Raw genomic sequence first — 27,439 nt, 5'->3', positions numbered from 1 at the left:
TGGAGACCAAGAAAATGAAATGGAGTACAGGCACTGGGTGCACTCGTTTTAAACACATTTTAATTGAACATTTCTTGAAACCTGGAGGTGTGTTTATTCCAACTAATTACTTGGGTATTTAGATTCGTCACGTGTCATTTTAAATCCAACAGTTGTGTACTGTGACACGCACACTGATAATATGAAAGCATTTTCTAGAGCCGTTAACTCCGGTATTGACAAATGCTTTCTAATGCTTAACTCAATTCTCGTCAATGCCACAGATATTCTTCACTGCACATTGTTATGTTTCTGATGATGATAATCTCTAGGTTTTTTCTCGTTGTTTTGTGATTGACCCTTCTTACGTACAGTCGATGGTCAGACCTCAAACGCAGGTTATGGCTGAGAAAAACATCGTTGGCATTGAAAACGCATTGCGCTGGTGAGCAAACTGAACGCACCCATGGCTAAAATGCAACGCAAGTGGATGAAACGAAGACTCCCATTGGCTCAAAGAAAATATATATACTCTGATTGGTTTTAGTTAGATGTCACTCAAACTGACCCGTATACGTCGCTTCCCACGACTGCCGTGACACTTTACAACAGTAATAATGGAGCTGAGGGGCAGCAATCTGCACCATTCATTCCTATGACGAAAGACTCGTACAGCCTTTGACCGACTGGAGTAAATGGTGAGTCAACATTAACACCGGTTATCATGGTGATTATTTGCAACACAAAATAGCTCTGGTGGTCCTTTTATGCACATCGTCCCGTGATCTCAAACATGTGATCGGTTTGTACAAGTTGCATTTTAGAGCCGTCAACATAAGTGTTCATAGGCTGAACTTAACTGGACCAAGGTCTACTCAATGAACTACGAGCGCACTCTGCTGGATGAACTGCGTTTAACTCAGCAGACACGCGGATTTCCGTAGTCAAATCAGCAGACACTGAAATCTCAATGCACCTGTATACTAGCCTTCACGGTAAACTCATTCAAACGACCCAGATCAGGAGCGAGCTCGGGGTTTTTACAAATTTTGAGGAAAGATACGCGTGACACGACATCCGGTTTTCAAAATAAGATGTTCTTTGTTAATAAACAGGAAGGGTTTTTACGCCGTTTAATGGCTTTTTCATTAAGGTCAATATTCTTTTTTTGTTGTTGGAGCTTGTGGTGTGATTGTTTCTGGTATGCTCTGAGAAACACAAATATTGTACTTGACACAAACATTGCATTTTTTTGGTACATGTTATGCTTTATAAACATTGATTAATAATTGTTAATAACCTTTTTTTGTGCTGTTTGAAAACAAAAGGCTTGATAAATTCAACGGATTCTGAACGCAGAGAAGCGGAGCTTTCCATTGGTATACGGTACATTACGGTAATGATGAACCCAGTGACACGAATGCATGTTGGGAAGCAGCAGCGGAGCGTGTTTAAAAAATTGTTTATCGCTAAAAATGTATAACTTTTTTACTTTTCATTTCTCCTAATTAGTGCAGTAAAATCTATTGCCAGTGTAGTGAAAGTCTGCGACGTCCTGAACACAACTGCACCAGTCATTCGCTGGAACTCTTGGGAACAGTATTTTTTACAGCGCCTCAAACATTCCAAAATGACTTGTTTTCGCTAAGCATTTCTGACTTTTACTTTGAAATATCTCATAATTGGTACAGTAAAATTGTTTGCTTGCCAGTGACTACACTGGCAATCAAACACTACGAGGTCACATCTGCATTAGTCACTTCCTGGAACTCTTGGGAAAAGTATATTTACAGAGCCTCAAACATAAAAAAAAATAATAATAATCTTTTGTCTTCTTTGGTTGTACCACTAGTTGACTGCTATTCTGTCTGTCTCAACTGAAATGTTTTGCTGTGACCTTCCTTTCACAGGTGTTTCATCTTAAAACAATCAGCAGCCTGCACTGGCTTACTGGGGGTGCAATGTAGGACTTGCTGTCTTGTCTTTCTTTTTTTCCTTTTCACAAAGTAACGTAATTTGAACTCAACAGTCTGAATTAATACTTCACTGAGGTTTCATAGTGTGTGTATATATATGCTGGACTAAACACAGTTTGCACAGGTTAAAAAACTATTGTTTTCAAAATTTCCGAGCTATTGTTTTGACAACCAAAATAGGTTTTATTGTCTATATGAGTTACTTTGATAGAATAGCGACAGCTATGTAGTGTAACTATAAATGTATGTCTACTTACATATGTGCATTACATATGGGAACTTTGACACATGTCTGCCACAGAGCCCTAAGGCACTCCACGATGTAACACTGGGACACCCCTAAACCCTCAAGGACTTCGCGGGAGCGCGCCTCAAAATCCGATAGTCCGTGGAGATTGGGATTGGGCCAGCCTGGCGTTGCAGCAACTGTCCGCCTACTGGCTGGCCCTGTGCATGTTGGGAAACGCCTGGCTGTCGCCACATCAGAGAGCTTATTGGCTCTTCGATCTGACGGCAAACAACACGTGTTGCAGAAAATCTTTATTTTAGGTGTAGTTGTACTACTTGACTCGATTGTTGACTATTATTTTCAGGTTTAATATGAAAACATATTTTGTGAGGTTTATAATACAAAATTGAATTTATAAAACATATCTAAACCAGTAATGTATTTCACAGGCAAAGATAAAAACAAAGGACGCAGCTACACACACATTTCTACATAAATATATATTTATAATCACATATGAATAAATCCAAACGTGATCTGTAAACTACAAGTAGTCTAAAGATCGGAACCGGAAGTCGTTTCTTGCAAAAGCCCTGCGCAAATGTCTGCGCAGCGAGTAGGTCCTTGAAGAACAACGAGAGAGGTTGGAGTTCAAAGTTCGAGGCAAAGACGCTTCCAAAACCAACAAAATGTGTAAAACGACACTGTTTACTATTCAGCACAGATGAAACAGTATGTTACAACTTTGATAAATAGACAATACAGATCAAATCCAATTCACAGTAAATACGTGTCGTTTATTTTCCTTTTCTTTCCGCTTGCAGGAGGTCCGGGAGCGGAGAGTTGCAGTGTTGATCTTGAGCTGACATCTTTGTGCGGCTGCACAGTTGAATAACAGAGTAAGCTAGTTAGCTCTCAGCTGCTTTGGGGGGTGAACACACTGACAGCTATGGGATTGAAGTTGTTCAGGTAATACAACGTCACATCATTTTTGCGATAACAGACGCCATGTCGGCTTTGTTGCTGTATCATCGTACTGGACTATGTAGAAAATACAGTGCGGGTTTATTGTGGACTCTGTCGAGGCAAAAACTTCGCGTATCAACGCACGAGAGAATATCCAGCGATGGTGACCATGTCAGAAAGATGCCCTGCCCGGCTGCAGAACAAGCACTCACAGGTCGGCCACAGAAACTCATCCAGGTAAGTGGAAACACACCATCATGTAAGCGTGATCCTTGTTCCGGTGGCCTCTCCACGAGACCCCTTACCCTCATAATGTATATTACATTATGATAATAATGTATATTACATTATGAGGGACAAACAATGAGCTCCCACTTTCTTCAGCAGGATTTAAAATAGAAATCTCAGTGATTTCCATCAGTAATATCCGTTTACAAGTATATTCAGACACTGTCTCCATGAGCTCTAAATTATATCATCAACTTTAGAGGTAAACTGACGATGACAGTCAATGGCACTAATTACAACAAGTTTAAGATAACCCCTCTGCTTTCAAATTCATCGTGAGGTCCTTTGGATATATTTCTCAGACTTGCGCCCGGATGTTTTTAAGAAGTGTGATTCAACTGTGGAAGTCCCTTTTTTTTATTTGAAATTTCATCATGCTTTACTACATCTACTTCACTACACGAACTGTTTTTTTTTCTTCCACTCTGAATTCTCGCTGATATTTTGTCTTACCAAAAAAAAAAAATGTTTCAACGTTTGCATTTTAGAGTCTCCTCCACAGACCCTTGGGTCCTGGCATGGTGGGAATTAGCAAAGAGTTAATCAGAAACGACCTGCTGAGGAACCCTGTCAGTTTGGTAAATCTATTAGGTAAACGCACAGTTTATCATCCTTAGTACTTTTACTAAAAATATTTCATTTTGCTTACATTTGACTATTTCTGATTTGTAGGGTCAATAAACTTTTTCAGTACATCTCAATCCAAACAAGAGAAAGATAAAAATAGTGGTCCGAAGGGGAAAATTCCAGAGGAAGATGAAGGTAAGTGATACGTTGCTTAACCGTTTAATAACTGTCCCACATAAGGCTGTGATCTTAATTCCTTTCTCTGATTCTTTTTATGCTCCTCCTTTCTTATCCTTTTCAGAGGATAAGAAACGTCGCGAGCAGGAGGAACAGATGTACCGGGAGCGCCTGCGGATTCTCTTCATCATGGCAATTGTCATGAGCGTGCTGAACTCCATCAATACCAGCGGTGGCAACATCTCCTGGAATGACTTTGTCAACGAGATGCTGGCCAAGGGAGAGGTGTCACGCGTGCAGGTTGTTCCTGAGAGTGACATTGTCGAAATCTACCTTCATGGTGGAGCTGTCATCTCCGGAAGGCCTGTATGTGGGGCAGGATTTAATGCAAACGCAAAATGAGCATCAGAAGTGTTCCAGCAGATGTGCACACTAACTCTCTCATTTCCTGCCATGTTTCCTGTTTTGCAGAGACTGGCGCTCATGTACAGAATTCAGGTTGCCAACATTGACAAATTTGAGGAGAAGCTGAGAGCTGCAGAAGAAGAGCTGCATATTGAGCCTACGGACAGGATACAGGTGTCGTACAAACGCACTGGATTTTTTGGGAAGTAAGAACGTGAACCTTCTCAGCTCCTACTCTAAAATGAACCCCTTTACGGGGTTCAATGAGCAATTTAAAGGACACTTTTACCGTATATACACGGAAAAAGCTTTCGTCCACCACAGTTTTTCATCTGTTCTCTTTTCAGTGCCGTTTATGCTCTGGGCATGGCTGCTATTGGCGTGGCTATTCTCTGGTACGTCTTTCGACTAGCAGGCATGGGTGGTAAAGAAGGCGGCTTCAGTGCTTTTGTGAGTGAAACTACATAATACATTTGGCCCGGGCACCAGTAGGTTTTACTGATATCGTTTGTGTAGTCATTGTGTATTAAAATGGATTTAACAGAACCAGCTGAAGATGGCCAAGTTCACCATTGTGGACGGCAAGTCCGGCAAAGGTGTGAGTTTCAAGGATGTGGCAGGCCTGCATGAGGCTAAGATGGAAATAAAGGAATTTGTGGACTACCTCAAGGTAAGAAACCACATTCACAACATCTTTGTTTCTACCATTCCAATCTCAAATGAGTAAAACTTTAAATTTCCCATTGTCCATTACTTTGATGTTATGAAATGTCAGAATCCAGAACGGTACCTCCAGCTGGGAGCCAAGGTCCCCAAAGGGTCATTGCTGCTTGGGCCTCCAGGCTGTGGGAAGACGCTGCTTGCTAAGGCTGTAGCCACTGAGGCCCAAGTGCCTTTTCTGGCAATGGCTGGCTCTGAGTTTGTGGAGGTCATTGGAGGTATGTAGAGACAGCACCAGCAATTATTACGGCTTTAAGACAGTTGACTTACCCTCAGACATATATGCTGATATTCGATTCGAGAGTAGATATGGTGGTTAATGATAACATTGGGATACAGATTGAATGTCTGTGCCTGTGTTACAGTGCTGAAATGTTCTGTTGTTCATGAAAGTATTCTGACTTTTCTGGGTTCTTGGTCATTGTACACGTCATTCTTTATCAAAATCAGTTTGTGTAGTTATCGTTTCAAAACCAGACCAAACTAAAGAGAGAAAATTATTGGAATTTTTAAAAATATATTGTGACTTTAATTTCAGGCTACATTGCGCAGCTTTACATGGCAGCCTTCTGTTTTTTTTTTTTTTTTATCTTTGCGTGACTTGCGTTTTTTGGCGTGTAGGCCTGGGTGCCGCTCGGGTAAGGAGTCTGTTCAAGGAGGCTCGAAGCAGAGCGCCCTGCATTGTCTACATCGACGAGATCGACGCTGTGGGGAAGAAGCGCTCCACCAACATGTCAGGGTTCTCCAACACTGAAGAGGAGCAGACCCTCAACCAGCTGCTGGTGGAGATGGATGGTGAGTGACACGTGGGATTTCAGAGCAGTTTGCCGTCATCAGAGGCAATGACGACTAAATGATGAAACATTTGCTGTGTCTCTTGCAGGAATGGGAACAACGGACCACGTCATTGTCCTCGCTTCCACTAACAGAGCCGATATCTTAGACAATGCTCTCATGAGACCCGGCAGACTGGACAGGCACATCTTCATAGATCTGCCCACTCTGCAGGTAGTCTTGAGCCGCCAGCAATCTTAATTAGAATTCACTTAACTTTAGTTGTACAATAAAGAAGCCAATTTTTTTTGCTGTTTTAAGAATATATTTTAAAAAATTGCAGCAGCACTTTTCCCACAAATTGGTTTCATATCAAGTTGTTTTATTACACTGACTGGCCAAAAAAAAGTCACACACACTAAAATTTCGTTAAACCGCCTTTAGCTTTGATTACGGCACGCATTCGCTGTGGCATTGTTTCCATAAGCTTTTGCATGTCACAAGATTTATTTCCATCCAGTGTTGCATTAATTTTTCACCAAGGTCTTGTATTGATGATGGTAGAGTCTGACTGCTGCCTAAAGCCTTCTCCAGCACATCTCAAAGATTCTCAATGGGGTTAAGGTCTGGACTCCATGTTTGAAAATGATGTCTCATGCTCCTTGAACCACTCTTTCACAATTTGAGCCCGACGAATCCTGGCATTGTCATCTTGGAACATGCCCGTGCCATCAGGGAAGAAAAAAATCCATTGATGGAATAACCTGGTTGTTGGTGAACCTGGTCGTTGGTGAACCTAGACCTGACCAACTGCAGCAACCCCAGATCATAGCACTGCCCCCACAGGCTTGTACAGTAGGCAGTAGTAGTTAAATCCAGGTGGCCACCTTTTTTTTTTTTTTTAGCGAGGCAGTGTACATTATCAAGCAAAACAAACATGATATTTAGCCAGCTAAACCATGTTAACTGTGTGGGAGTTAAAGACAAACTGTTTAGGATTGAATCTAATTTTATTTGAATCTCTGTTTCTCAGGAGAGGAAGGAAATCTTTGAGCAACATCTGAAGATCCTGAAGCTGACCCAACCAGCTAATTTCTACTCTCAGCGTCTGGCCGAGCTCTCCCCGGGCTTCAGTGGTATATATGCATATTTATACGTGGCCATAACAATATCACAACATGCGTCCATGAATACACATAAGCTCTCGATCAACAAACATGAAACGTATTACAAAGTCACAACAAAACGCATTGATGTACACTGGAATGTCATTTCCATATGGTGGTTATGAAATCTCTATTTCCAAATGACTTTGTCTCTGTAGGTGCAGATATAGCAAACATTTGTAACGAAGCCGCCCTGCATGCTGCCAGGGAAGGGCACAAGTCCATCGACACCTTTAACTTTGAGTATGCAGTGGAGAGGCTAATAGCAGGTACAACAATGCAAATACTGTATTGTGGGGAAAATACGCCACTGTGGCGAAATCTGACGTGTGTGTGTCTGTCTTCAGGGAGTGTAAAGAAGAGTAAGATCCTGTCCAAAGAGGAGCAGAGAATAGTCGCCTTTCATGAGTCTGGACATGTGTTAGTGGGATGGCTTCTTGAGCACACAGAGGCAGTCTTGAAGGTAGCGGCTGAGTCGAGTGGTTCTGGTCATTTGTAAAGTCACAGCAGGACCTTTTGTTGAAATCTTTAAATTGTGTGTTGTGTTTTTTAGGTGTCCATTGCCCCGCGCACTAATGCTTCTCTGGGATTTACCCAAATATTACCTCGTAACCAGTTTCTGTTCAGCAAGGAGCAGCTATTTGAGCGGATGTGTATGGCCCTGGGAGGAAGAGCTGCTGAGGCGATCACCTTTAACAAGGTTACAACAGGTATACCCCATCTATTGTATATTCAGCTGATTTCTTTCAAATAACCACTTTAAGATTCCTAGCCCTGCATTAATCTTAACAAATTATTATATTTTTTTAGTTTTAATTATGAGGAAACTACTACTTTACTACTACTTTAAACTTAACCTTCCTCTTGTGTTAGGGTCGGCATCGACCCGTTTTAGTTTTTAAAGGCGCAAAAGAACCACATAAAATGTGTTTATTGCATTAAGGCTTTTTGACTTTGTCAAGAACCTCTATTTCAACAAAATTAAAAAAAAAAGGTTTTACTAAATTATAAATGCTTTGTTTGAAATTATGACCTTTTGTGTTATGGTCGGTTTCCACCCAGTTATAAAAATAAGATTATAAAGCAATAATTAAAGCCAAAACTGAAATCATAAGTGCACTGTCAGCCAACACACTGACAACAAGCTCCTCTCTCAATTATGTGAGCTTTAGGGGATTCTTATTTTCTCAACACAAAGAGCATCCATGCCAGCAACCTCCTCAGCCATTTGAAATTTTTAAAAAAAAAAATCAAATTTAGGGTTAGACTCTTAGGAAAAATGTGTTGTTGCTGTTTTTCAGTGCATGAATTTCTGCCAAGTATCTAAAAAAGTAAACTGCGTAACGTCCAAATCCTTTCCACTCCTGTGCCAGTTAAAAACCGTGATTGAAGTATCCCCACTCTGTGTCCCCAGGAGCTCAGGATGACTTGCGTAAGGTGACGCGTGTGGCCTACTCCATGGTGAAGCAGTATGGCATGTGTGACAGCGTTGGCCAAGTCTCATTCCCAGACGCAGAGCCGCAAGGTGGCGTCGGGCGCCGTCCCTTCAGCCAGGGCCTGCAGCAGCAGATGGACCACGTGGGGTTTTAATATTGGATCATTCTTCTGTTCTCCCCCATGTTGATATAATGAGTTTTGGTTATCACCTTGAAGTCTCCCTGTTCACCTTGCCTCCGACACAGCGAATGTTGTTTCACGTCATAATTAATTATAGATTTGACGGCACTTGTTGTTCTTTCAGGAGGCCAAGCTGTTGATAGCGCGTGCTTACAGGCACACAGAGAAGCTGCTGCAGGACAACAGAGACAAGCTGACACTGGTCAATTGCTCCCTTCTTTGATCATACATTTTGTGTGTTTAGACCCTGGCTTTTTTTCATCATTGAGCACAGATCTTCTGTGTTACCTTTTTTTGCTTTTGTGTTCATTTGTAATGAATCTTAACTTGTTGGGATCTGTTTTTCCAGATGGCCAATGCACTGTTGGAACAAGAGGTGGTGAACTACGATGACATTGAAGCCTTGCTGGGTCCTCCCCTCCACGGGCCTAAGAAGTTGATCCTCCCGCAGAGCTGGTTGGAGGCGCAGAGGGACAAGCAAGACACGGGAGAAGAGCCTCAACCGCCTCCCCGTAAACACGCAGAAGACGATGTAAATCCACTGCTGGTCTGACCTTAAAATGAACCTCTCAAAATTCCTCTCTGACTGCAGCATTTTGTGAAGGTGATCGGGCGCTGGGTGCATTTAATACAACCGGGCTTTGATTCCTCATTTTGGAGCTTTATATGCCTGAAAGTGAAATCTGCAACATTTCCATGCAGATGTTTTGTGCAAATGCACTTCTTTTTCCAGCTAGTTGACCCATTTAGATAATCTGAAACGGGCCTAAATAACAAAGTGCAACTTTAAACATGACTACTCTGAGAGGAATTCCATCATTAGTGTGTTTGCTGCACTGCCATATTATCATGCAAACAGGTCTGTTCAAACGGGATGTCTCTATTTACTGTGTGCAATCAACAGGTACATTCTCTGTGCAGTAATACCTGAAAATGATGTGAGATCATTTTTATGCAAACATAACTGCAGCATATACAGGTTTGGATCGACGTGTTACTCTTAGAATGTGTCACATTTGTAAATGACATAGCAGAGCAACTGCTAGCCCCTTAGAAGTCATTTCATTCTATACTGAGAAGTTGCACCAAATATATTCGCATCCATTCAGGGTACAGAAACACATCCAGGTTTGCATTATTGTCATGTTGATTTTCAAGCCGCAGATATTAATCCACACGCCGTGGTCGTCCTGACCACGAGACATACAGATTTGAAGTACTGTTTTCTTTAAGTCTTTTGGACTATGTATTTGTTTTATTGCCACAAGTGACTATAAAGTCTCAATGGATGGTGTTGCTAAATATTTAAATAAAGTTTTTAAATATAATGTGTTTCTTTTATTGTCGCATTTAGCCTTAGTGGCAGCTGAGTACATTCATACCCATCACTTTTCACATATCGTCATGTTGCAACCTTAAACAGGCCCCAAGCCATGCTCGATACCCCATAATGAAGTAAAAACAGGGTTTTAGATTTCTTTTGCAAAGTCATTAAGAGATGAACACTAAAATATCACGTTGATATAGCGGTCAGTGTTTCTTTTAGTCTTCATGACTGACAAGATTTTCACATGTGGACTCTGCAGTTCCTCTCAAGCGCCGTCAGATTGGATGTGGACCATTGTCAGCCATCTTCAGGTCGAGGCCTCCCCTGTCTGCAATCCTGTGTTGAGGGTCACTGAGGACTATAGGTCCATGTTTTCATTGACGATATTTCCTTACTTCTCTCTGAACTTTTCCCAAGTCTCCACCGCTGGAAGCACTGCAACAGCTTCATGCTGCCAGGCGTCACCGTTTGGAGGGTTATGGTGCAGGGAATAGTGGCACCTCTCTTATCATGGTCCTTCTCCCCAGTTTGCCCAGTTTGGCCGTGCGGACAGCTCAAGGAAGAGTTCTGATTGATACAAACTTCTTCTGTGGAGGAGTTATGGAGGCCACTGGGCTCTTGGCGACGTTCAATGCAGGAGATAATGTTTCAATGCCTTCCGCAGGGCTGTGTCTCTGCGCTCTGCAGGCCGTAGCACTTGACTTGGTTAATGCTCTGATGCAGTGTCTGCCGTGAGTCAGGTGGACTTCAATCACGCGGTAGAAATATCTCGAAGATTTTTAGGCACCTGAGCTACATTTCAAGTGCCATAGCAAAAGATCTGACTATGTCAATATATTTCAGTATTTCTTTTTTTAAAAATGTATTTGCAAAGCTTGTCCTGTTTTTGCTTTGTCGTTATGGAGTATTTGGAAGTAGATTTATGATGGAAAATTAGTTAAAATATTTTTAGCATAAAGCTGCAAAATAACAAATGTGAAAGTTTTGAAGACCTTCTGATTGCACAGCATGTATGTGTAGGAATGAATTATTTGTAAACCCGGTGCAGCCTGTGAAGAGGGTCACAACAATCACACACTACATAAAAGATTTACATTTATTCTGTAAACAAAAAAAAAATCGTTCAAAGTCGACACCTCCAATCAATTTGATTACAGAATACTGTGTGGCACAATGTGTTTTGTTGAGAAACATTATTCCCCCCAAAACGATTTACAGATGCTGGAATGGAGGAAAAGAAAAACAAACAAAACCAATATCAAAGTAAATTTACCTTATACAATAATCACGTATATAAAAAAGAAATACATAAAGACTTCAGGCTTGTTTTGTGCATTATTACTGAGCGTGAGGATAAACAAAACCAGACATGGACAATCATTTTAACACACATTCTGTGTTCCTTGTCGCATGCACAACGTCTTTCCTCGTGGCGGGTCATGTCCACATTTTACTGACTCATTTACTTTTCTTGAGCTTTACCACAAAACTTTGCAACAAGCTATTTTTGTCAGTTTTGTCCAAATGACTCTCAATTTGACTCAAGGGACATCCAACTAAAGGACTCATTGCATTTATTTTTCTTTCGCACACTTCAAATCTCGTTCTGGACTAAAAACGTTTCAAATGTGTGCAGAAAAAAACACCTGAGGTGATGTGTGGCCCTAACTGGCGGCGAGGCACACAGGTCTTTTTTCTGTGAAGTGCTGTCCGCCTTAACGTGGGTCAAACATGTGAGCCAGTTTCTGAAACCGTGGTCCCCAGTCGTTGAGGTAGTCGTAGTCCTGGTCTTCGTCGGAGCTGCCTGAAGCAACGGAGCTGAGGCTGCCTGTCAGTGAGCCCTCTCCCTCATAGTCATAGATCAGAGCTGTGTCGTATGGCGGCACATTGGGATCGTTGTCTGCAGCCTCCAGGCCCTGAAGGAAGAACAATCACAAGCTTTTTAATTTGATACGATCACACAGCCTCCTCAAGAGGAACAAAGGTGTATTACAACTTCACATATTATTAGTACAAAGTAGTCGCCAAACCTGAAAACAGATTTTGATGTGTAAAATGAGTGATATCGCCTCTAACTATATGCACACTTACAGCAGAAAAGCTTGACCTATAGATGGAAAAACAAGCTTTTCGTTTCTTTCTAAACTGATCACAATAGAAATATATAGAAATGTTTTTATCATCGCAGATTGAAAAACAAACCTTTAGCTTCATCAGAAAGCATTCAAAACCTCAAATTAATTGTTTAGGGTTAAGGCGCGGTCACACATGCACAAATGCAGGTGAAAGAGTTGTCTGTCTATCCGGCCAGTTGATTTATTTCAGTGATTCAGATTTTACTAGTAAATTCATGATTTGTCCTATGATTTTACGGATGGTATACCCTTTAATATAACGTGAGCCTGAGATGTTAGAATGATGTCATGAAATGTATGTAAAACAGGGTCTCGGTAGAAGCGTCTCACATCATTGATGTAGTCTTCGATGTCAGTGGGATCCGCTGGAGGCCTCCGTGGGTAGATGGGTGAGGGCAGGTTATGCGGGGCATCCCTCCTGAGGGGCTGCTTGCCTCGAGGGTAGTAGGACCCCGGGGTCGAAGGTGCATCATGGGGATTCCACAGCAGGTCGATGTTGAAGGCATTCTGCAAGGTGAGAGGAAGAAGTTACAGATTGACTCTGCATGTACTGGACCACAGGGTCGTCCAGACCTCTCGACCCATGCGTGACCTGTGCAGCCTCACCTCGTCCTCCTCACCCCCGCCTTGCTCATCGTAGTTGAAGACATTGTCACGGATGTCATCTTCTGATTCTCCGACTAGCAGACCTGTTCTTTTCTTGATATGGTGGCGTCTCCCGCAGGTGGTAACCGCCACAGCCAGGAGGAGCAGCACTGCGATCAAACAGAGTCAAACCAGGAAGTGTTGTTCACTATTGTGTATTAGATTAGAGGGCTTCAGCTAAATATTCTTTTTCCTTATTAATTCATCTGCACATTTATAGTTTAGTCATATTGAAAACATATCCGAAAATAGTGAAAAATGTCAATCCAAAGTCTTATTTCAATGTATTTTTTTTATTTACAAGTTTTGCAAGTTCTCCAATATAGGTTATATTTGCAAAAAGCCTGACTATGTGTTTTGTCTTCCAAAGTGCAGATGGCATTAACACGTGTGATTATTTCCAAAATATCTGAGGTCATGTTAGCTATATAAAAGTATAAAAGACGGGATGATTCAAGACGAAACTCACAAAGCAGGAGTGCAATGCTGGCCATGATGACGATGAGAGCTATGAAGCTGATTCCCACACTGGAGGCGAGGACAGCCCCCGCCTCAGACTTACAATCTCCAAAGGAGTCACAGACACACACCGTGACATTGACCTGAGCGTACGCGCTCATGACTGGGCTGCCAGAGTCGGCAACAAACACCGTGACCGCATAGTCTCCTGCCTGCAGCTCCACGAGGGGCTGAAGCACCGCGTGAGTATCTGAGGAGGGAAGGAGAGTGGTGTGAGGTGAGGAGACTCGTGCAAACCCCCCTCGCTCCATCCTCGCCCCGCGCGCGTTCCTTACCGTTGACTTGATTAACGGTCCAGTTGATCGACAGATCCTCCGGCATCTCAAAGGTGAAGGGTGCAGCTTGCGGAGGCAGGTCTCCATCCACAGCTGTCAAAACCAGACCGGAACTCCTGCTGCTTGCGTCCCTGCAAACAGTGCCGCTCAGAGGGAAGAGCTGCGGGGAGAAGTCGTTGGTCTCCTTCAGAATGATGGTCACTCTGGCGGTGGTTGACACACCCTCAGCATCTATGCAGGAGAACGTAAACACACAGCAGCTTTTTCAAAACGATTCAGTCACAACGCTCGACGTTGACCGTTTATCTTTCTGAAAGTGCAAACAAACAAGTACATTTTGTTTTATGAAAGACTATTTATTTACATGGTTAATTTGTGGTAATAATGGATAAACTGACCTGTGACCTTGACCACAGCATTGTACATATTGTTTTTAACATTTGGGGATCGCATGTTGAAGGTTCTCTTGGCAGTAATGTCTCCTGTGTCTCGGTTGATCTCCAGCCACCTCTCAGGATCTCTGCTAATCTCATACCTGCCACAGGGAGCAGAGTTACAGCCACGTTAACGGGAAAATTACTTTACACAAATTCATAAAAGCCCCCAAAAAAAACATCAAACTGTTCCTTGGCTGCGTCGTACCTCAGGTCAGAATAATCAGGGTCAAAGGCGATGTTGCTTTTCAGTAACGTCCCAGGAACCACAGACTCAGGGACCACAATCTGGATGGGGTCCTCCCTGAAAAGTGGAGCTTCGTTCTCGTTCACAACCGTCACCACCACTGTCGCGCTGCTTACTGGGAGGTTGGGAGCCTTGTTGCTCAGGCGATTGACATTTTCCACCGTCAGAACCAGGATGAGCTCATTCTGTGTTTCATAATCCAGAGGCTGTGACAAAACAGAGCAGAGGAGGTTGTTTGTGGAAGGAAAACGTTGCACTGCGCTGTGGTTGGATAATAAATAATACATGATAAATGTTTATGCATAACAAAGGCAGGAATTTCAGTTATTTACCAACCAGTACATAGGAAGTCAAATTAGCACTTCTGCCTGAGTAACCTGTAGTTTTAAACTCAACCACTAGAGAGTGGTGTTCAGTTACAGTTCATCTAACGGCCTCCAAGCACAGTTTGAAAGGGCAAACAACCCATTTGGAAAATTTGAATAATTTTTGTGCTTCAGAACAGATCAATCTATATGTTTTCATATTAATGGTAGACCATTTTAAACATTGACTGTTGAAAATGAATAACTTAATAACATCATTTTTGATAATAGTCCCATTTGTGTTTCGTCAAAGGCCCACATACTCTTCATGGTGGGTTGAACAAAATTCTACATTCAAAGTGACGCAATATTTTATGGTTTTATGAATTCTAACAATTTCCTGAAATCTATAAAGCCTATAGCAAGGTATACTAATACCATTACTACAACCACTTCAAAACTCATGATACAAACCAGAACACACATCATCGACAAGTTTGAAAAAAGAAAAGTCCCTATTTAAAAAATATATAAAATATATAAAAGTTTTCATTGCGGACAACATTTTGACAATTTCTGACAATATATCATGTGTGTGAATTATTATATTGGGTGCCGCCCCCTTAATTTATCGGACTTTTTTTGCTTATCTGGCGTACAAATTATGGAAACATTACAAAACAGATTAAAGATAAAATAGGGAATCATAAGGTCAGGCTGAGGAACAACGCTGATGTGACATTATTCATTTTCTTATTCACCTACATTTGTCAAAGGCCTTTGGATGCATGGCAAAATGTGTGACGGACACTCAAAAATGAAAACAGTCCCTTCCTTAAACTCTATCAGTGAAGAAACTGTTCCCTGAGCAGACTGTACCTTCACCACTGTCAGAATGCCCTCGTTGCTGCCAGGATCCGTACTGATGGCAAAGTTGCCTTTAGGGTCGTTGGTTATGAAGTACTTGGCCTCCCAGTTACCTGCTCCGCGATCATCTCTGTCGGTCACATTCACCCGGCCAATCTCATAGTCCTTCCTGTTCTCCACTGCTGCCATGCTGTACTACAAGGACCACACACAAAACGCACATCAAAAGATTCAACATCCAGCTGAACGCTAAACTGAAAATATCCCTCACACATATTTTTGGCTGAGACTCACCTCGGCACGGCTGAACTGCGGGGCGTGGTTGTTGATATCAGAAACGTGTATGATTGCTACACCTTCACTTGTTAGTCCCATGCCCCCCATATCAGCAATCTGCAGTTTTAATCTAAAGCTTTTCACCACCTGGGACAGAGCAGAGTATCAGTGAAAAGAACCGTACTCTAATGATCTGCAAAACATATGAGCCGTAACCTGAGTTTTACCTCTCGGTCCAGGCCCACATCTCTAGTGTAGATGGCTCCTGTCTCGTTGTTAATGCCAAACATCGTCTTCGTAACGGCGTTGGCAGGAACGCTCTCCTGGCCGATGATGGAGTAGCTCAGCCAAGCGTTTTCTGTCATTGGGTCATCTGCATCAGTGGCTGATACCGACATCACCGAGGTGCCTGTCAAAAGTAATTCAAAGCTTTGGTCAGTTGGCTATGATTCATATGCGACTAATGTGATAAGGCTGCAAGACTTCACTGAAAGAATGTCAAACTTTCCAAAACATGTGAAAAGTCTGAAACCTTACTATTTCGAGAATGGAAGGACGATGTGCATTTAGGGGAAACTTGGTTCACATGCAAATCCTTTGGTGTTAGTTGTGATCTGCTGTTATTAGTTATTAGCGATATCATGATGTGCATTAAAACAAAAAGGATAACTGTGCAGCCACTGATACAGATCATCTAGGATTTCACTTAAACCTGAAATTCAAGAGTTCATAAATCAGGTGATAATTATCTGTCCGTTGATAATGCAAAATATTGATTACAGTTGCTTTAAACAGTTTAAACTGCAGTTTCAAAGACACACTGCAACCAAGAGAAAGTGTGGGGAAAGGTGTTTTACTTCAGTCAAACCTACATGATAAACCTTTGAAGTTACTTTGGGAATAAAATGATCCAGAATGGAAAGACCTTTTGGAACATCGTGGATCAGGAAGTCAAGAAAACTAAATGTTTGTAATGCAGTGTGTTATGAATGGATGTACCTGGGACTGAGAACTCAGAGACACTGCCACCAAACTGTTTCTGGGTGAAGGCGGGTCTGTTGTCGTTCTGATCCAGCACCATTATCTCTATGGTGGTAGGGTTCTCTAATCTCTCTCCACTGGGGGACAGTGCAAAGGCTTTCAGCTACACACACACACACACACACACACACACACACACACACACACACACACACACACACACACACACACACACCAAAGTCAATTTTAATAAAGACTGCATTCATGAAATTGTTGTTTCTTACTATTAACTACAAAAAAATCCCATGCCTTCCACTTAAGAAAACATCCAACTCTCCTGGTGACTGTGGGTATTTGTGGTGCCTGCACTTAACGTATGCTGGAAATAGCGTAAAGAAATGTGCAGGATGTTTGGTTCAACATAACAGGTTGCATCACAGTCATCTGGTCTGAAACACTCTGAAGTGTCTCCCAAGATGCCCATAAAGGCCCTTAGAAACTGACCTCTGACTGTTTATATATGTCTTAGACACTGATATATGCTTTGGCACAAAAACATGGGCCTAAGATTTGAAACATGTTGCGTAAGGTCCCATTAATTGCACTGTGGCTTATGTGTGAAGTACTTGTGTCTGATTGTTCTTTAAAACACATTGAACAATGTTACTCCCATACAGGCTCTCTCACCGTGAAGCTGTTGTATCTCTCTCTGTCCAGCGGCCGCTTGCTCCTGATTACTCCGGTTTTATCATCAATCTCAAACAGATTCTTGGGCTGCTGGTCCACCCCTGGCCCCTCTAACTTGTAGATCACCTCACCTGTAAAGATTTTGTCGGATTTGATCTGGATGGAGAGAGGAGATGAAGTTGGTGATCATCACAACGTCGTGGGAAGGAGGGGGGAGGATTGTAAAAAAAGTGTGTCGTCATACCAGATGTGAGTATGCTGACAGTTAAGGACCTTGAGACAAGCATGTTTAAACTCACAGAGGCCTGTGACTTGTGGCAGGAAATGATATTCTGAACTAATAATAGCAAAGAGTTTCTATTTTATGGAAATCGTTTTCACTTCCTTTCACATATGGTCTCCGCTGCATTTTCATCACTTGTGAAAGAGGCTCCATATTTCTGCTTGTACGATAGGATTTATACATTAACTGGTCGCCCGTGACAGCCTCAACACAACATTACATGTCTTTTAAACACTGAACTCTGCTGTGTGTGATCATCTGTGATAAAGAATAACAATCAGCAGTGTTTAACTGGATGCAGGATTGTTTCGCTGGACGCGGTCAGACAGCCAGCAACTCATTGCATTTGCATGATGAGATTTCATTCTTCAGATGGAAAAGCAGCCTTATTTTACTCGCGGTCTCTGTATCATTATAACTTGCATTCTATATATTTATTGTCAGGATTAACTGACCAGCGTGCATGCTACCAACATAAATATTCATTGCATTGGGAGAAATATCCGTATTAGCTTAAGATAAACGTCTAAATACATTTTTGCAAAGAATGAGGACTGTGGATTTTGTTCCTCATCACTGACATCAAAGGCCAATCTTTTACTGGCAAGTACAACTCGAAGGAAGCGAATCAAGCAATTTAGACAGACTTAACAAATTGTGAACTTATATGTTAAGAACCATTTATATCAGAAAATAGTTTTGAAATGACGAAATTCTGCCGTGAAAAGCTAAACTTAAAACATTTGTATTACCTGGACAAGGTCTTCAGGAACCTGCTTGCTATTCTCCAGTACTCTGATTGGAGGGATGATCCAGTCTCTCTTCACCCTGACCACTCCCTTGCCTTGATTCCTCCATGGGTAAAGGACATCCTTTTCTTTGTGACGAGGTTCTGCGGAGCTCCACACCTGAAGGAAACCAGAACAGCATAAAGCTCACAGAAGAAAGTCACAAGAGCATTCAGATGGTTATTCTCCTCCATAGAAGACAAATTAGGTCATTATAGATACTTGCAGCTGTTTAAAACCATGTCAAGAGTCTCCCCTAGCGCTTTAACATTCCCAATGGTCTGCTGGAATAGCTGTATGGGAGCTGTAGTGCTGAGGCTGTCTGTAATGTGGAATTAATGGGATTGTGCAGGGCATAAGAGATGCAGGGACACGGCTTCAGGTTTCACTCACTAATACACGTCTTTGTCAGCTTTCTTTGATCGGTGTGCAAATTCAACTCAGGACAAGGAAACACAAACACCCACACTCATTTCACAAGCCCTCATTTACCACATAGCCGTCTTGACCATGTTCTCTCACACACTCACTCAGACACACGCACACACACAAACACACACACACACACACAGACAGACACACACACACACAGCTGTCGACTATGGATTTAGATCCTGCGCTTTCCCACCCGCATTCCCACTCACACTCACAAATTCCCCTTTATGCTCAGCTCTGCACCTGACTGGGAGTTTGGGATCACCTTACGGATCTACTCCGCTGTAGGAATTCCTGAGGCACACTCAAATACATGCTTTCTCACATGCACACACACACACACACACACACACACACACACACACACACACACACACACACACACGCACGCACAGGCTGATTTAGTACATGCATGTGCATCAACAAAACACCCACTCACGCATATACATTTCCGTAAGTTGCTTCCTCCTTCTCTGTGGGAATTCACCGGATTCAGCTCTACTTCCCATATGTTTTACAGCTCAAAGACATACTCCATAGAACGACTAACTTGCCAAAAAGTTTTGTCTGTAAAAGAAAAAAATCTAAATCTTGAAGGATGACCTATAAGCCAAATAATGGATAGAGGATAAATATGTATTTTGTGAATGGCCTGTGATATCTGTCTTGTCTCTGGGGCCGGTGATGTGATATCCTGATCCTTTGGCATGCTGATAAACAGTGCAGGGAGGAATGGCAGCCATGGGTGGCATCTGCTGGCCAAGTCAGGCTGGAGGGCAGGCTAATCTTGGCCTCTATATTCTCGACCCCTACCAGTTTAACTCTTTGTCGTCATCGCCATCTTGACTCTCACAGTGATGTTAAGCTCACATTCTAGCTTTGTGTGTTACCCGCACAAATTCATCCTTACAGCCATCTACTTCCGTACTTAAGAAATCTGAATGTATGAGCTCTCACAGGTCCGCTGGCATTGCGTACATTCTGCATTGTCACTCAACCTCAACAGCTGCATCACAGTTGTATTTTAAAGTATAGCACTTTTCTAAATGTGCCTAACTCGCGGCCACGTCGGCCTCCATGAGAACCTGTTTCTGTTCTTTGAGAATGTACACTGAGCGAGGTCCAGACCAGTGTGAGCTTCATCAAATTTAAAAACACATCGCACATCGCTCTTCTCCAGCGATCTATATTTTAGACGCCAACTACGGCATTCAGGATGCATGTGTTAAGTTTAGCCACAGATTGACTTTAACATTAGGGAAGTCAATTTACATAAAAGGATGGAAGATACTAGATCAAATTTGGTTGAAAGAGTTCAGTATGTACTATTTTGTATTTACCTAAGAGATCCCAGTCATGGTAGTTGTGCTTTTAGGCTGTACTAATTTTTTGATACATCTTAATACAGTGTGTTAGCATGCGAACAAATGTTAGCATGCTAAAGCTGGGGATGATGGGAAATCATTAGTTTTGCAGATATTTGGTCATAAACCAAAGTATTGGACAAAAAGATAGATATTTTAGACCAACGTTGTGGACCGACAGATGGACTGAAAGCACGGTTAAAAATAGAGATTCGACCATTTAGAAAAACTGTATTGAATCTTTTGTATTTAAGACTTATATTTAAAGCATTCTGTAAAAACTTTTATGCTGGATCTATGCATACCACAGCTGATCAATGGAGCACAGAGAGACCAGACACCATCCTGATGAAATAAAAAAAAAAAAAACTTAACATTCGGCAAATAAAGCAATAATTAGGGCGCAAAGTTCTGCTTCACGTTTTTAAGTTTAAAGGACTACCGAGACCAGCTTCACGGTTGCAGGAAGGCTGAAGAAAACCACAACAACAATACCGTGTTAGAGCTTTTCTAAATCATAAAACATTAAGAGACATTAAGTTTACAATCACCAGATAACCAACAACATTTTCTAAATTTGCACACTTCTTTTTCACACACATCAGTGTCTCGTTCTGAGTCGATAATCTGAGCTAAAAAAGACACTTTGATTCTGGCTCCACCAAGGATCTGCCACTGTCATAATGTGTTTACCAGACCAGGATGCAGCAACACTAAAGTGTCATGTTGCCAATTAGACCAACGGGTGCCTTTTCTGACAGGCTGAGCCGTGTCACCACACACAGATGATCTGTTTCAGAAGCTTTTCCCAGATACCTTTACAGCTTGTCCTTTGACCTCGGGCCCTCACAGAAGTATGGCTCTCTTGTTAAGGGATGTTATGGCCTCGCAGAAGAACCATTAAGCACTCGGTTGAAGTGTTTACCGACTTCTCGCTCTCTGATGTAAGCTTTGGAGAACAAAATGGTATATCTTTTTTTACAGAACAGCATTCTGGTTTATTTGAAAAACTTTGTATCAAGAGATCTGCACAAAATTACTTCCTGCATCATAGTCAGTGTACTTAGGTTTTTAATCTGTCCTTTTTATTTATTATAATTGATAATGGGGAGGCTGAAATTGAACAAACAACACCCCTTTTAAGAAAATGCACTGTAGCTGTGTGGAGGGTTAGATATCACTGTTTGTCTCTGTGCCAGATCTCTATTGGCCTGAAGGTCCCCTCACCACACATGCTTGAGTGGAACAGTCGTTCAAATAGCTCAAGAACTCTTGAAAAGCCTGTCGGTCCCTTCAGCCACAGGGCTAGAGGTCGCACAGGTGTCCCTCTGGTCACTTCTGTTACTGGACATTCAACCAGTCAGTCACCAACTGTACTGGTCCCACACCCCTAATCTTTGCTAAGTCATGACCGCCTGGCATGGGCATAGACGCTCTATTTAATCCCCCTCAGAGCAGATGTCTGAGCTTTTGGAATGCTGAGCAAGGTTATACTATTGACTACGAAGACGAAAGGACTCAATAAACATGGAGTTACTGAAATAAAAAGAATGGAAAACAATGCTATCTGGTAACTATTAAATTAAAGATAATTATAATTTCTTTAATAATTAGAGCATAGGGAAGCAATTTTGAGAGATCCTAAAGTTTCCACAGGTACCAAATTAATTTGTATAAATGCTGAATGTGCAAATGATGAAGTCTTGGGTTTAAATATTTAACTGAATGTAGGTGTGATAACAAAATGAAAGCAAATACAGTATATACATAACAAAATAAAGAACCTTGAAGATCAATTTCAAAGAAAAAAGGGGGTATAAAGGCAAATAAAAACACAAATTCAAAACTAATAAACTTTATTGCTTTTTGTGTCGACAGCCTTTCAAACATCTCCACATGGGTTAATTAAGTTACTCACGAGAGATTTGAAATGTGACAAACCTGTCATAACATGCTTACGTACACTCTTCTTGCGCATGACCTCTTAAACGACAACTGTCACCACGTGTCTCAGCCGATAAAAATAATGGAGGTATAAAAAAGAAAGGACTTCACTTAATGATCTGGAAGTCGCTTTGGTCCCTCTGAAACTCTTTGTTCCCTCTGAAACTCGAGTCAGTGTAAAACAGCCGACAGGTATCCACACAGCAGGACCTGTGATTTAGACTCTAAATCCTCTGACTGATTGTTTCCGACGAGTGAGACCTCAGCGGCAGCTGGCCGCCGCTACAGACTCTTGATTTGTACCCGATTTCATGGTTCAGAAACGGCCCACTCCTCGTTCCACGAGGGGGATTACAGAGCGGGACAAATGGCATCACGTATGCATCTGGGAACAGCTGTGGCTGTTGCTCACTCCTCAACACAACACACACACGCAGCAGGCCCGCTCCAAACAACACCAGCTCACTGAAAATTAGAAGAGAACCACGGAAAGCTATCAGGTTACGCTCATCAAAGTCTTTGGATTGGATTGACAGCTGTTGATCGTTAAACTAATTGGAAAAAACTTCTGGCCACCTGCCACCTACAAAGAAAATGTGTGCATTTCGTGCAGTGATACAGCAGGTAAAAGTACAATTAATCTGGTTAATTTGTTGCCAGGAATAAAACAGCAATGCCATTCTTTTGTTTGTGAATTCCTCACAACTTTTGCTTTGCACGGAGCAATCTGCTCTCTTTCAACACAGAGAAATATAGCGACTCTGATTCTGTAAAAGCTAGCTATGAACTTTTCAGAGCCATTTTTCAAGGCTGCACTATTTCAAACTCATAAGATGATTGGGGCAGATTGTTTTGTTATTAATAAAATACAACACAGTAAACAAACTGAAAGGGACACTTTTTGGTATTTGTGTATCTTGGGCTTGTAACATCTTTGGCATTCAAAAATGCAATTTAGCCCCATATCTGCCTCAGCATAGCTCACAAATATCTGCATCCAGCATGTGGACTGCTGGGATCACGCACCTCAAAGGTCATACTTCAGGCTTTACAGGTCTTTCAAGTCACACACACTGTTATTTATCCTATGAAAAGTCATAAATACAAGTATTTATGAGGTCCGAAATATCTTTTGCGTGATGTCAGTGGGGGATTAGGCCTCACTGTGACAAACTGGTTTTTCAATTTTCAAAAGAGACAACACGTATTGTGAGAGATTTTCCCCACAATCAATTAGTCATGGAATATGAACATGAACCACAAAAGCAGAACAAATTCACCATGAAGGCTTTCAACCACACAGACAGTAAGAACCTTTGACAATCGACAACACCAGATACTTTCCTGATTGAGAAGAGCTGAATTATTCATTTCTACATCTGTAACATTTACAATGAATTATAGAGCACATCAAAGCAAGACTTCTCTCTCCAATCACTGAAGCCAACTCACTCACTCACTCTCCCAACCTGGCCTCCATTACTTCTCCAAACAGAGAGAAAGACGGATGGAAGTGCTGTTGGTAATATGTCAGTTTATATTGTCATCCATTTTAGATCTCATAATGGCATCTGCTGACAGGGGCCTCTAATGATGCCCTGTTTACACATCTTGTAGTCCTCAAAACACTTCATCATCCTATTTCCAACACGGATGACATGTTTAGATCAGCCACAACCTCTGATTGCAGAGCCAGTGTAGTGCATCTGTTGCTGAAAATCATCACTCAAGAACATAAACTGTATATTTGAAAAGAGGGCCAGCTATAGGTCATTCTTCAACCAAGATGACACTCTGAAGGGCAGGAAGTCTTGGGCTTTAGTGGTAGGTTGAATCCATACAGCAGAGGGGGGCAGTAGTAGCTGCTGAGCTAATCCATGGGTTCATCACTTGTTGTGGCCATTTTCATAGCAATCAGAAAGTGGAGAGTGCACTCCACTTACTCTATTGCTCATACACCTGTGCTCTACAATCTTTTCTAGAGTCAAAAGTCAAGCTAAATCAACAACTAGATAATAGATAATATTGTCGGCAAAACGCAGAAACAAACATAAAAGTACATCAGCGCTCAACGTAAATCAAGATATTTTGTTCATTCTAGTCAACAGCAGCTGTGAAGAGATTTTTCTTACCTGGCAAAGCAGAGTAACCAGCACACACCCCGTCAACATCCGTACCGCCATCCTCAGTACACTCAGAAGCTCAGTGTGAACAAACCTCTGGTGACTGAAATATCTGAGGCTCCTCCACCAAGAACTGGGCTCCTGAGTGGGCAAAAAAAGGCCAAACTCTGCAACCTTCTCTACTCCTTCTTTCTCTCTATCCTCTCTCTGTCTCCCTCTTTTCCTCTCCCAGCATTTGTCTCTCACAGCTCCTCCCTGTCCATAGCTTGGGTATGTATCACAGTCGTGGGGTAAGGGGTTAGAATTTCACCAGGGGCCCTCCCATGTACCCCAGCACATGTGCTGTCACTCACAGGCCGAAGAGAGAAAGAGAGAGAGAGAGAGAGAGAGAGAGAGAGAGAGAGAGAGAGAGAGAGAGAGAGAGAGAGAGAGAGAGAGAGAGAGAGAGGGAGCGGAAGAGAGCGAAAGAGATGAAGAGAGAGAGAGAGGGCAGCTGTTGGTGGTGTAGACAGAAACACTGTCTACACGACCATTTCAAAGAAAGCAACTTTAACACTTTACAGAATAATTGTGAGAAAGGCATAACTGTTCATAGAGAGGCAAAAAGAAAGAAAGAAAATATGTAAAACAAGGACAGATACAAAGTACAAAATATATCTTAAGAAACAGGTTTTTGGTTTGCAATGATGTCTAACAGAAGCTTAAACCAGAGTATGTTTGCCATTTTTCCGTGGAAAGAATCTTTCTCACTTGTCAAACAATGAATGAATAAAAAAATATATTTTTCTGTCTATCAAGTAATCAATCCATTGACTCATCCAGCTTTACAGAAAATGTTGTTATTCATCTAAAGCACAATCACTTTATATTGATATGCAATTGCTTCTTACAAATTCCTATCTTCATTAGCTCGTTCTAACAAGTTACCATTTTCAGTTTTTGTTCAAACTGAAAAACAGCTAAAGATGTCAACCTCAGAACTAGATTGACACAAAAATCAATCAAAGGTCCTTTACTACACATAAGACTGTTGAACTCTGCGGCTGCCACACTGAGAAGAAAAGAGACATTGAAACTTTTCCTTTACAGCCCTCACTTCACAACAAGCTGTCTTGTTTGAAAGTGGAAGCAAAGGGCTTGTTTTCATCTTAAAATACGTCTTGTCCGGATCAACCTTCATGTCGTGACTACGCCGTCCAGAGCGGTCGGTGTCGTGCCCTCACGCATTCAGAACATTCAGCAGAACTCTTTGATCTCCTGCTATTTTGAACAGTCATGTCAAAGCAGAATATGAAGATCTATGGTACTCATGGATGATGTCAAACAGGTGTTTTAGTCGACCACCTTCGTTGCAAGAAGAGGTTGTTGTTATCCAGAAACGGAGTGAGAAAGTTAGTTTACGTTATATGTACTCAGAGGGGGAAACACTGAAGGAAAGATGTGTTTGGCACCATGAGGTTAGATCTCCGAATCGCTACTTTCGGCACCCTGTAAGCAAGTCGGCCCTGAGGTCAAAGGTCGATACAGATCTTTCAAAAGTAAACAACTTTGAGCCACGCTGGTGTCCCTCTCACCACAGAGACACCTCTTTATTTGTGGCACAGACTATTCGTGTTGAAAACCAATAGCGAAGACGAACATTATAGGTAGTACAGTTATAAACAAGGAATCGGCCGCGCAAATACAACTCTCTGAGTTATGAATGCATGAGATGCCGTTGATGCTAGAAATGATCACGTTAGAAAGTAGAGCAGTGAAATAATTGAGTTCATTGGCAGTGACAGAGCTGAGCGGTTGTCGGCATGCGTCCATGTGTCCATGAGTGTGTGTGTGTGTGTGTGTGTGTGTGTGTGTCAGTTCTGGTATAAAGGGGTGAATTTGCAGCACCTGTCTCTGTCCTTTTAGGCAGAGGCAGTTGGCGCCCTGATGTTTCTCTTCCTTCACACTCAACAGGCTCTCATGGCAGAGCCTTTGCTCCGGCATGAGAGCTTTTATGTGGTGCTGAAAGGATGTGGCGCGCCCGTTGGTTACTATGGATCAGCGTTTCTGGAAAAGGGATTCATGTGTGTGTGTTATAAATAAAACCAGATCAAAAGATGATGTTGAACTTTAAAATACGACTGAAACATGAAACCCAAACAAAGCCCTGTCTGCAGAGACAGCGCTCTGCCGCCCACTGCTGGCAGAAATAACAGCTTCCATTAACTCTGGTGGATCAGTTAACTGATTACGCCGGGAGAGAAGCAGCCTGTTAAAACTATAAGTGTACAATGATGGAAACTACCATTAAATATTTTGAGCTGAGTTTTTCATCGCTACATTATTGAATCAAATACAAATTAAATTGATTGTTGTACACTTGGGAGCAACAGAACAAGTTGTACCTTTAAACAAAACGTCAGTGGTGGAATGTAACTCAATACTGTACTTATGTACAATTTGGAGTTATTTGTACTTTATTTTCAATACACAGAGTCTGCAGTCCCAGGTCGCCAACAGGACTAGATGTTGGTATCGGAAGCGTTCTGGTTTGTGATTGTACTACGAGCAGTATTGACCAATCACATCCGAGCAGACTTTGTTTGAATGCAGATAAACAGCAAACGATTGAGATCAGATTAAATATCAGAGCAAGATTTTACAGGCAAAACATATGAGGAGTTTATGAATAATGGATAGTTAGAGTGTTACTGTATAATAAATGTTTACTTTTGTGACTCAAAGTTAATTTTGCTTTGCTTGTACTTCAGTAACTTTTCTTTTTTGACTTGACTTGACTCTTTTCTTGTCTTCTCTTGTATAACACCGTATATATTTGAGCGTGATTGGCATGCTGCAATGCATTCAAGGTCACTGGACTTGCTAGTTATGCAGCTATAGCTTTTTTCAGATATGGCTGTTTAAGTCATTCAGGTAAACCTAATCAAACTAGTGAGAGAA

General features: G+C 41.8%; 2 protein-coding genes across 8 annotated transcripts; one reads left to right on the top strand and one right to left on the bottom strand.

Moving 5' to 3' along the window:
• The first annotated feature begins 536 nt into the window (after positions 1 to 536).
• Positions 537 to 10,153, top strand: spg7 (SPG7 matrix AAA peptidase subunit, paraplegin). 7 transcript variants are annotated; one of them, XM_068580291.1, is made up of 20 exons: positions 537 to 677; positions 1,308 to 1,375; positions 3,009 to 3,083; positions 3,188 to 3,387; positions 3,927 to 4,029; positions 4,111 to 4,200; positions 4,307 to 4,548; positions 4,654 to 4,793; positions 4,935 to 5,037; positions 5,132 to 5,257; positions 5,363 to 5,525; positions 5,929 to 6,102; positions 6,191 to 6,315; positions 7,115 to 7,217; positions 7,406 to 7,516; positions 7,595 to 7,710; positions 7,801 to 7,957; positions 8,662 to 8,825; positions 8,989 to 9,066; positions 9,214 to 10,153. In XM_068580291.1, the coding sequence occupies exons 4-20, from the start codon at positions 3,193 to 3,195 to the stop codon at positions 9,415 to 9,417; spliced, it is 2,394 nt and encodes a 797-aa protein (XP_068436392.1). In that variant the 5' UTR covers positions 537 to 677; positions 1,308 to 1,375; positions 3,009 to 3,083; positions 3,188 to 3,192; the 3' UTR covers positions 9,418 to 10,153. The 7 variants fall into 7 exon arrangements, 6 of the variants coding, with proteins under 6 accessions (XP_068436392.1, XP_068436360.1, XP_068436401.1 ...); XM_068580259.1 differs by having other exon boundaries at positions 3,009 to 3,387; XM_068580300.1 differs by lacking the exon at positions 1,308 to 1,375 and having other exon boundaries at positions 551 to 677.
• Positions 10,154 to 11,273: 1,120 nt separating this feature from the next.
• Positions 11,274 to 24,722, bottom strand: cdh15 (cadherin 15, type 1, M-cadherin (myotubule)). Its single transcript, XM_068574194.1, has 14 exons — positions 24,509 to 24,722; positions 18,598 to 18,753; positions 17,563 to 17,718; positions 16,894 to 17,038; positions 16,122 to 16,303; positions 15,913 to 16,041; positions 15,631 to 15,813; positions 14,408 to 14,652; positions 14,164 to 14,300; positions 13,766 to 13,996; positions 13,441 to 13,680; positions 12,933 to 13,081; positions 12,657 to 12,833; positions 11,274 to 12,107 (listed from the first exon to the last, which is right to left on the bottom strand). The coding sequence occupies exons 1-14, from the start codon at positions 24,557 to 24,559 to the stop codon at positions 11,907 to 11,909; spliced, it is 2,382 nt and encodes a 793-aa protein (XP_068430295.1). The 5' UTR covers positions 24,560 to 24,722; the 3' UTR covers positions 11,274 to 11,906.
• Between the last annotated feature and the right edge of the window lie 2,717 nt (positions 24,723 to 27,439).

Source organism: Clinocottus analis, unplaced genomic scaffold (genome assembly GCF_023055335.1).
Source record: "Clinocottus analis isolate CAN_PGR_092001 unplaced genomic scaffold, fCliAna1.0.p SCAF_1, whole genome shotgun sequence".
In the NCBI taxonomy this organism is placed as follows: domain Eukaryota; kingdom Metazoa; phylum Chordata; class Actinopteri; order Perciformes; family Cottidae; genus Clinocottus; species Clinocottus analis.
This window is presented reverse-complemented; position numbering and strand designations above follow the sequence as displayed.